This window comes from Meleagris gallopavo, chromosome 9, assembly GCF_000146605.3.
Source record: "Meleagris gallopavo isolate NT-WF06-2002-E0010 breed Aviagen turkey brand Nicholas breeding stock chromosome 9, Turkey_5.1, whole genome shotgun sequence".
NCBI classification, from domain to species: Eukaryota; Metazoa; Chordata; class Aves; order Galliformes; family Phasianidae; genus Meleagris; species Meleagris gallopavo.
This window is the reverse complement of record NC_015019.2, coordinates 8,730,421-8,741,304: the sequence shown is the minus strand read 5'-3', so window position 1 is coordinate 8,741,304 and position 10,884 is coordinate 8,730,421. Positions and strand designations below refer to the sequence as shown.

The 10,884-nt window shown below is 37.0% G+C and overlaps 1 protein-coding gene across 1 annotated transcript in view; it reads left to right on the top strand.

Annotated features, from left to right (window-relative positions):
- LOC104912176 (connector enhancer of kinase suppressor of ras 2-like) overlaps positions 1 to 10,568 on the top strand; it is a 173,753-nt gene extending 163,185 nt beyond the window's left edge. Inside the window, exons 23-25 of the mRNA XM_031554656.1 lie at positions 931 to 1,438; positions 1,741 to 1,940; positions 2,346 to 10,568. Of these exons, the coding sequence (XP_031410516.1) occupies positions 931 to 1,438; positions 1,741 to 1,940; positions 2,346 to 2,561 (924 nt within the window). The 3' untranslated portion in view covers positions 2,562 to 10,568. The remainder of the gene's footprint in view (positions 1 to 930; positions 1,439 to 1,740; positions 1,941 to 2,345) is intronic.
- Positions 10,569 to 10,884: the final 316 nt, after the last annotated feature.

Sequence of the window (10,884 nt, the reverse complement as noted above, 5' to 3'; positions counted from 1 at the left end):
TTTTTCACCAGATGAAGGATTGCATACAATGCAATAGCAGTAACAGTATTTTCTGGCAGCGTCATAAGACGTTAAGTAGCAGACAAAAATACTTCTAGTATATAGTGCAGGGAGAGGTTTTGATAAATTAGAGAAAAAAAATGTTTTGTTTACAAACAGGTTCTAGTAGCAAATAAGAACATTTCTAACATATAGAACATGCTGTGATATTTAATCTGTTTCTAAGCAGATAGGATTGTTCTCTATTTTTCTTTCAGATTTTTCTTCAGCGTGAATGACACGATGCTCACACTGCCAGACCCAAAGAAAGAGTGACTGAGGCAACAGCATCACATGGGTGAAGTTCAGACTGATATTCACCCATGTGATGCTGTTTTATCAACTGAGACACAGGTTAAGCCTCTCCCTTTCTGTTTTTTCACTTTTTTGCCTTTCTCTTTGTTTTTGAATTAAAATGATACACAGACCAAGCAGAATTAAAATGATTTGGTACATTTAGCAGTCCCCCCAAAATTCAAAATTTTTTGTTTTGTTTTTGTTTTTTCTTGTTTGGCTGGATGTTTATCCTCTAAAAATAAGAAAGGAAATCCAATTACTGTTTCTTTTGGGGGCTTTCATGTCTTCACAGCACACTGCTGGACTGAGCATAAACTGGACAGGTCTCCAGAAAACCTTTGTTTTCAAGCAGTTCTTTCCAGCAGTCGTTGCTGATGGGCAGAGAATGTGCAAAACAAGAATAGGGAGTGGTTAAAACATCGCACTTGCATAAAAGAATTCACTGCTAGGTATGTTTGGTTCACAAAGGTTCATATTATGACATATCAAAACACACATATAAGCCCATTTTATTAGTACATATCATGTTCTTGTAATTTTCTTGGGTCTATTCAAAACCTTGTCTTAAAGTCAGATCTTTTTGTTTCTTTTCAGGTGACTTCATCAAGTCCATTCCCTGAAGCAAAACATGGACGACACTTTTCAAGTGAATCAACATATTCCCATTCATCTGCTGAAGATTCTCGACAAGAGGTAGCAGGAAGCACACATTCATCAGGATGCAGACCTCCCTACCGAGAAAGACGCTCATGGCAGGATCTGATAGAGACTCCATTAACCAGTTCAGGGCTTCATTTTCTCCAAACTGTTCCTCCTGATCCAGAATACGTGAGTGGTCAGCCTGGAATGTCACCAGAAAGACGAAGACAAGCAACATTGCCAGTACAAAAGCGTCATAATTATGAACAGGATGGGCCTTTCCCTTTAGTGGAATGTCAGAGAGGACATAGTTCTCAGAGCAGGCCACAGAAGCAACGTAGTCAAAGCCTTCCACGAAATAGAGACGTCAGGGGTAAAGGGCGTGTGAAGTCCATAGAAGGAACAGAGGACAACTTGGAAGAGAAAATTCCTATTAGAAGGCATAACAGCTTTTGTGCAGAAGGTAAGCTTTTGGAGATATTCTGATCCACCTTACTGCTTTGAAAAAGCAATAATTCCATTATTCTCAGCAAAGTTTTTGTCCATCAAGATTTGATTCTGACAAATTCATCAATGACATGGAGGACTTTGCATTTGAAATGCTTGAATGTAGTGTTTAATGATATAGCTTTGTGGCTTTTCAAAATGAAAATGGGAAGACTGTGTCATAGGTTATTTTACACACTAATTTGCAGTATTATTTTTTTTAATTGACTTCAGCTGAATTGGCTGTGGCTGTTCTTAGTTTTCTTTATTTTCTTTCAGAAGGCAAAAAAGAAACTGGAGAAAAGTTAGATGGCCTACAAGAGCTTTATAAGTCTCTGGAACAAGCTAGTTTGTCAGCTTTTGGAGAACAGCGCCCTTCCACCAAGCAGGAGTTTCGCAAGTCTTTTGTAAAGCGATGTAATGATCCAGTTATCAATGAAAAGCTTCACCACATCAGAGTACTCAAGAGCACTTTAAAGGTAAGGTTTCATCATTAGTTTTGTGTATGAGAAATCTGAACTTGCAAAAGTTAAACTCTCGTTGTTTTCCCGTAGATATAGAGTGTTTCTTTACCACTTTAGAATTAAGTTTCAAAGAAACTAATAGTACTTGAAAGCAATTGTGTTCTAGTCTCAAATCAAAATGAAGCCAAAACCAACCAACTAAACATTACTCTTTATAGGCATGTTGTAAAAAGTGCCAGGACACGAGCAGTCAACCAATTTAAGCTGTAGCAGTTCCTGAATATAGACAAAAAATTCAAGTGTCCATAGTAGTCTCTCTAGTACCTTGCATTAAAATGAAAGAAGAAATAAAATTCCAAAATACAAAGTGTGGGATACATTTCATTTTGACATGTACTGTGTCTTTCTGAAATTTGATAGGCAAAGGAAGGGGACCTCACAGTCATCAACAGCCTTCTGGATGATCCCAACTTAACATCAAAGAAGTTTAAAGATTGGAAACTAAAGAACTATGAGTTTTTCCTGGACATTTGTGAGTACAGTGCTGCACTGAAATCTCAAAATGGAGCCTCTGAACTTGCAACCTCAGCACCAATGCTGACACATACACATTCATTCATTGAAACTCACGTCTGACAGGACTCGTATCATGAATAATTGCTGGGTGCCATGAAAAATCAGTAAGACAAACACTGTAATATTTATAAATAATGTGCTCAGCAGTACTGTAAATAAGTTGGATAAGAGAATAGTGCCACAGGATGCCTACTACATTGCATGATAAGACAATAATATTCTTTATTTTTTTTTTTGTTTGCTATTATCAACCAATGTCCGTATAAAGCTCTGCATTAGAAAGAAGCCGTGCAGAAGTGTAAGTGAAAACAAACACCAGTATATTTAAAGTACTGTACTAAAATCAAGCTTCTAGTATGAGCTCCTGCAATCATTTTATATATTTAGATATATTTAAATATATCTATGTATATAAAACGTAACACGATAGTTGGTATTTACTTTTTAAATGCTCTACAGTTCACATTTTCATGTTTTTCTTGAGAAAAATATAAAATGAAAACATAAAGACATTGGACACTCTTAGAGATGAACAATTATTTCTGCTACATTTCCAAGTAGTGACCATCTTTGCAAATAAAAGGACAGATTTATCAAAATGTAAACTCAATCCCTATAGTGTGCCTTAAAATGTACACTGTACATCTAGCAAATAGATCCCAATCTGGCCCTATGGGCATACAGTATATGCCATTTAGATACTGTGTTTGTAAAATACTGTGCCTGCCTTTAAAATGAATGAATATAAGTGTGTAGGTGTGGCACAGAAGTTGAGATATGAGTAGAACAATATTGGTTGTTCACTAATGCTGCAACTTATGCTGCTTTTAACATAATTTGAAATATTTCATGGTGAAAGAAAAACATCTGCACTGAATATGGCACATTCTGCAGGTTTTCATAGTTTCTTCACTGTGAATTTAAGTGACGCATGCCTGTGAGTCACACAATTCAAAAAAGCTCTGATGCTTCAAGGATAAGTATTAAGTAAAAGAAATCAAAAACTGAACCAATCAATTGGATTCTGCAATAGACCTGGCAGCTGAAGTGGAGTAAATTATTCAAAATTATAATAATGTCTGGCAATAATTTTTAACTGTTAGTAGTACATCAGCAAGCGGGTGAAGTTATTCATTACATCACTTGAAAAAAAACAGTCTGTATTGATTGGTTTTGTAAAGACACACAGGTCACATCATATATTTCACTTCCTTGCTTGGATCAGAATGAATCAGAGTTTGGAGAAAATACTTGCGTTCTTGAAAAAAGGATTGCTCTGAATGTTACTGAACATAAGTTTCCAACACAGATTCACAGTTTTCTTTGACTACGCTTGCTAGAATATTTCTAGTGAGCAGGACAAAGGAGATGTGAATTCAGTTGATGTCATTTTACTTAAATACAGATATTCACTGATAATTTTCCACTATATAAACCTATCTCTCATGTACCAAGAACTGTAAAATTCATACAATTCAATATAACATAGGAAAAAAATGTTATCTCAAAGAGGTTCTGGTGTCCAGAAAGAAGTATTCACAAATACTTAAAAATGTAGAAATGAGTAGAGGTATTCTGTTTGTTTAGGACAGTGTCCATTAAGCAGCTGTGGCAAGATAACAGGACACAGGGAGAAAAGCTCGCGGGTCAGAATAAAGACAGAAAAATCACTCTCAGCAATTATAGACTCAGCTTGTGGAAAACTACTTAAATTAATTGTTCATTAAAAATAGAGCAAAATAATGAGCAGCAAAGACAAAATTAAAACCACCTACCCCCACGCTGACCCCTTCTACAAAGGCTCAACTTAATTCCTTTCCTGGCTCTTCTGTCTCCTACCACTCTGCTCCGCATAAGGATAGGGAATGGAAGGCTGTGGTCAGTCTATAACATTCCATCCCTGCCACTCTTTCTGCCTCACCCCATATTCCTCTGCTCCAGCATGGTACCACTCCCAAAGATACAGTCCTTGATCAGCTTCCAGTATGCGTCCTTCCCATGGGCTGCAGTTCTTCCAGAACTACTCCAGGGTGAGTCCATTCTGTGAGACGCAGTCCTTCAGGAGCTCATTGCTCCTGCTTGTTTCCCTCAGGCTCCTTTGTGGGCTCTCCACAGGCTGCATCCTTCATCAAGGCACATCCATCCACTGCCCCCAGTGCTCCTCCACAGGATGCAGGAGAATCTTTGCTCTGGTGCCTAAGAACATCCCTCTGCTCTTCCTCCTCTGATCTTGGTATCTGCAGATTTGTCTCTTTGATTTTTCTCACTCTCTTGCAAATGGTGCACAGCATTTTTTGTCCTATCTTAAATATGATATCTGCTTTGCTGATGGTTGAGCTTTGGCCAGTGGTGGGGCTTTTCTGGAGGTGGGCAGAAAGGTTCTGTCCTACATGAGGACAGCCCCTTGCTCTGTTCTCACACAGCCACTCCTGCAGCCTTTCTATTACCAAAACCTTGCCCTCTCAACTCAATATAGCCCTGAAGAAACACAACTCAGATTTGATTTTTATTATCATTTTCTTTGGCATTTATTTGAACCACAGTGGGTACAATCTAGAATAGTACGAGATGTTATTAGTAGGGATCTGTTACTTGACAGCTGTTTTGAGTTCTTATCACAGAAGCAGCTGAGTCAGAGCATCACTGCAGCAAATACATTTGGATAGAACATACAACATGAAGGCATATTTGACATGCTTTAGCAAATTAACTATAGACTTGAGAGTCACTGAAAACAGTGGCTCCTTACATGGATGCATCAGAGTGGAACAGGATCACGTTATACATATCATACTGAATATTAAGCATACACTGAAGTCTCTAATAAAAAAAACATACAGGAAATAGAGAACAACAGTTTGTCATAAAAATTGGAGTTGCAGTATTCATGCAAAATGAAAAACTCTGTTTAAACATATTTACTATGTGAATGCTATAGTTACTGAATAACTGAATAGCAAAAGAATTAACAGAGGCAATTTATCTAAGTTTTTTCATAGCAGATCTCTGAAAGATATTTCACTATTTTTAATACCATCCTTCATCTAATATGGAATAAATAATAAGCACTGATGCAAGGAAATGCACAAATTATACAAACTGTTTATAAACCAATTCATTATGTATAAGCGGTGATAGATGGTCACCAAACTAAGTAGATCAATCTTTCTATATTCAAAAACAAATGTAAAGTTTGTAAGATTTAAGTAGTATTGCTTGTACTTTATAGCAAGCAAAATCTAATTTTAAATTAAACAACACAAATATTTTGTTCTTTCACAAAGGCTAGCTGACAAGGATTTTTACATACTTCTTGCATGCATACTCAACTCCATACTAAAGCTCTTCCTTCCTCACCACTAGTTTCTTCTCTCTGCATCTAAGTACTAATCCAGCTGAACTACAGAAATCAATGCATAAAGTCATCATAGAGCAATTATTTCAAATTTCATGATCTTCAAAATGACCTTAATAAAAGAGCAATAAAGATATTGTATCTAAAATCCATGTACCAAATCCAAATAAGTCAGTTTCTCCTGGACCCAAAGGTACTCTAACTCTGTACAATGCAGCTGAATAGCTGTGATTACATAATGTTTTTAAATTAGGAAAAAAACGTTTGCTGTTGAGTTCTTTAAGGGAAATAAGCAGCATCAGTAGAATACATTTATTAGCATAATAGACAAAACAAAAACTGGTTCTTACCATATATAACTACATGAAAAGATGTTTTGGATGTGTATTATTTACCCAGATTGAAGTAAGCCAACTTAGTGTCTTCAGTCAGAATTCCTGCCATACTTTTTTTTTTTAAGCTGCAGGAGAAACGTCTCTCCATCATCACTCTCTGTGACTTCACAAGCTTACTCTTTTTGTTTTTAACATACATTTCTATATAACTGATTTAATGCTTGCAATAAATCACTGATTCCCCTTCTTTTTAATATACTGTTCTGTATCATGTTAGGCAACGACTTTCCTGAATTTAGTCTTAATATCAATAAGAATAATCAAAAGAGGAGGAGGTACTTATCAGTCTGTGTCCCCAAATTCTTTCACAGAAATAAAACTGTGAAAATACTTGCTCCATACTCGAAGGCAGGACAGGTAGGATTCTGTTTGTCCTCACCGAACTCAGCCTGTGTTGTATTGTGCAGGGAATCTGTATCCTCCACAAAAAAGTCAGTTGCTTTACTTCACTGGCAAAACCCATCTTACAGCATCTTCTGCTTTCTCAAACACATCCCGAGCACTTCTTGCTCTGCATTACATTTTAGTGCCATAAGGAGAGACTGATCAATTGCTACTAAAAGGTATTGGAGGATGTGATTTGATGCCTTTTCCAAGCAGGGAATTCTGAATGTGATCAGTCAGTTTATTCTCAGATCCAGACTGCTATCTTTTCAGCTGGTAATGTGCTGCGCTACTTGCTTTTTCCAAGGAAAAAGAAAAATGTGTTGCAGAGAATTGCTAGATGTGTGTCTTGCTAAATTCTTACTGTCATCAGCAATTACAGCTTTCCAGACCAAAATAATTATTCAATTCAAAGTTCAGTGAAGGATTGCAAAGGTAACTTTGAAGGGGTTACTTCACTGATGCACTGAGAATTGCTCAGAAAAATCTGTTTATAGTACACAGAAGTTCCTGTAGCATATTGTTAAAACAATGTAGCATCTTGGTTTCACAATGGATTGTTTATTTCTGCTTAATTTTTCAAATAGGGAAATCAAACAGAAGGGCATAAGTGCTCCAAAAGTAATGCCTACTATTTATTTCCATGAAAAAGACAACGAAGAGTACAATAAGATTATTTGATAGAGAAAATGCTCAGCTACAAAACAGTTTTTCAACACCATTAGCCGATTCGTGCAGATGAACTGGTGAGGGCGCTCTTCATCTTGTGGTGTGACAGCTGTGCGTGGCCATCCAGAACAGGGCTTGTTTTTCATACTGCTGTCACTGCTGCTGACATGCACCACCCACTGCCTCACTGTGCTCACATCCACTCCTCGATCTCCAGAATATTCAGTGTCAGTGAACATCAACACGTGTAATTCTTTCCACATGGAGGAATTCAATTCCACACCTTTACTTCATAGTCAATTCCTTACCAGACTTCTTTTATTCAAACTGCCCCTGACTGCTGCCATCTGTCGCACAGCAACAAAATGTAACAGACTATTGGTGGGAAGGTTCAATTTCTGCCATCCCACCAACATCTGCTTCTGACATTGTGGGCCAGCATAATAAAATAGGAGGCATTACTTTTGGAGCAGCTCTTGTAGTAATGCCTTTTTGTCTGTAGGTTAAATTCATAGAAGAGTGCAGATCTGCAGGCCTTAGACCACTGAGCTTAAGATCTCCTTAGAGATAATAAGCACTCTTCCCTGTTGCCAGATGATGTTTATTAATAATTATTTACAAAAATCTTCAATAATGTGACAGACTCAAGAAGCAATATTATCTAATTAATTTATAGTAACAAGTTCCCTTTTTCCTTCTAGAATGTTTCCCTCATTAAAGCTAAGATTCAGATCAGCTTTTTCAGGCAGGCTACTCTTGGGACAGGTTCCCCCATCTCTTATTTACAGCAAGTGGCTGTGGCTCTCAGTGGCTGTTAACTCAGCATGCATCTGAAAATCAAACCTGAGACATATTATCAGCTAATGAACGGAAAGTACACCGTTGTTTCGAACAAAAACAAGTAAGTTGTATTTTCTTAGTTGAGTTTAAAATATTTATTTACTCCTATTATGTATAAATATAGTATTTTTTTCTGAACAGTTCCATTCACTATGTGTAGGCAGGTGACTACTCTTGGTATTGTTCTTGATATATACTTGAAAAACCATTTGTTTAAGATTAATTTCTATGCTTTACAGCTTATGCCATACTTGCATACTTAGACTGAGGTCTATAAAGAATATAGTTTAAGCTTTTAGCAGTTTCAGTTTTGGGGGCTGTTTCTTTTGTTTGTTTGTTCAGTTTGTTTGTTTGTTTTGAGATAGCTGATATTCTAGTGGGACCTAGTGTTAATAAAAGTATAAACAGTTTTCAGGAAGACACTGCCCATCATTATCTTTAAGAACCATATTCATTATTATCAGACATATATAGTGTGTTTATTTTTATCACATGCATACAACGGTTAATGTGACAATTAGAGATTTTGCTGTATGCATTAATGCCACTGTATGAGCAGAATTTGAAAGAAAGCAATGTTGAAGGAATTAAAAAATATGTCAACAAATTGCTCTTTGACCAGAAAGGTCCACTAACTTCTGTCCTCACATTTCTAGAATATTACTCATTCTCAGGCATTAGTGAGGGTATCAATACAGATCTTTTTACTAACTGTAAATGTATCTGTCTGAATGCTGCAGTTTAAATAAGAATGCCACATTATACATATTAACTCTATTGCGTTTTTTTGCTGGCAACCACAAAGGAAATGTCTTAAGAAAACTTGTTCACTGGCCAAAATAACATCAAAGGCCTCGTTACCAGTTAAGACTTTTGTTTTATTGAGAAACAAGGTTTTCAATTTAAAAATCTGAAATGGAAACAGGTTAGAGTATAGAAGAAATGCACTAGTATTAATAAACTTTTTACATTTGACACATACTGTATTACAAAGACAATATCCTTGCAAGAGCATTAATTGCTGGGCCATAGGTGACTTCTGTCTAGTTTACTAAAGTAGCTAATAAAACTTGTATAGAGAGCCTTTTATAGATAATGCTTACATGTATGAAAATGTATGACACTCTTGTACTATGGCTTGCACTTTACTTGCATTAAACTGTGAAGTAGGCTGTAGTAATGTCTTTGTATATTCAGGGGTTGAAATACCAAAGCACTAGAGTATTGTACTGCTGGTGTTCAACCTGTACTGTTAATTAAATCTGAACGTGCTGATAACATGTACTTTGAAAACCCCACTAACTTAAAATCTTCAGCAAATAATGCTATGGGGTCTCCATGGTCTTTGTTTCTTTGTAAATATAAACATTCTTACTGTTTCCGTAGCAATAGGAGGTTATGAACCAAACTTTCAATAGGACTGTTTTCAATAACAAAAAAATCTATAGCGCCTTGTATAAAACTCATGGAGACTCCATGACCTGTGGGCATTTTTTGTTTACAAGCAGTATGTATATAAGTATTAGCGGCAGAACTGTTATTTATCACAAAGTTATGTTGTGGTTGATTCTTTCTAAAGTAAATATGTGTTTTATGTCATGAAAAATAAGTATTTTTAGTAAGAGCCATCTTGAAAAGTTTGAAGCATCAAAGCTTCAAATACTCGGAATCTTCCATGTTTCAGCCTTTTTTTCCAAACTGTGAGATGAACTGAGAGGTCACGGTAAACCATCTGTCCATGCCAGGGAAGGTGTCTGAGTTGTATCACGGTTTGTGACATTCTGCAACTTTTCTCTAATTACCATCTTGCTTAAACGCTTTTATGAGCAGATGCTCTACCGATACCATAGTAAAGTCCTTCAGCTCAATGAACAGAGAGAGAAAAATAACTGCTCTAACTGGACGCATACAGGTTAGGCTAGGTTTCAACCCCTGGATAATACAGTATTCTTTGGTTTCACAACAGTATTTTTAATTTTATACTTGTCTATGTTGAGAGATGATCCAGTAGTTTATATAGGCAGTGAACATTAGATTTCTTTTTTTCCTCTTCTCAGATGACTTCTGTGTGAACTACTGTAATTGGCTGCGTTTTTCTATCACAGATTAACTTGTTAACTTTTTGTGTGTCTACAATGAAAATTTATGAATGGAAAACTTCACTGTGTGTTGCTCACTGGGCATATACCTCATGGTACATTGCACAGACGTGTAAGTTGTAAGTTGCACTGCAACATTAAAAAAGGAACATATTGCTCTTTTTTCAAAGATATTAACTTATTTAAGAGATATAGCGTGTACATTATTAAAAAGAACATTTATTCTTCCTAAATTCAAACAAAGCTTTTGTTTTGGGGGGGAGAAAAAAAAAAAGTTGTAAACTTCAGTTGTAAATTTGGACTTCAATAAACGGAATTATCTGCACTTAAATTTTGTGCTGACGTTGTTTTAGTGCGTGTTCTCTAATAACTGTAATTACGAAAAGTAACCCAATCCCAGGCTGTGACCAGAGCCAGACCAGAGCTGCGGGCCGCTCTCCGCGCAGGGCCCGCGGGGCCAGGCTCAGCCACAGGCGGCAATAAACAGAGCTGCACCTACCCAAAGAACGGGAGAGCGCTCCGCCCCGTTCCCATCGCCTCAGCCGCCGTGTAACCCCGCCCCGCGGGGGAGGAGCCCACAGCCGAGCGCTCGGCCCTTCCCGCTCGCCGTACGCGGCTGCGGGGCTGTCGCTAAGATGGCG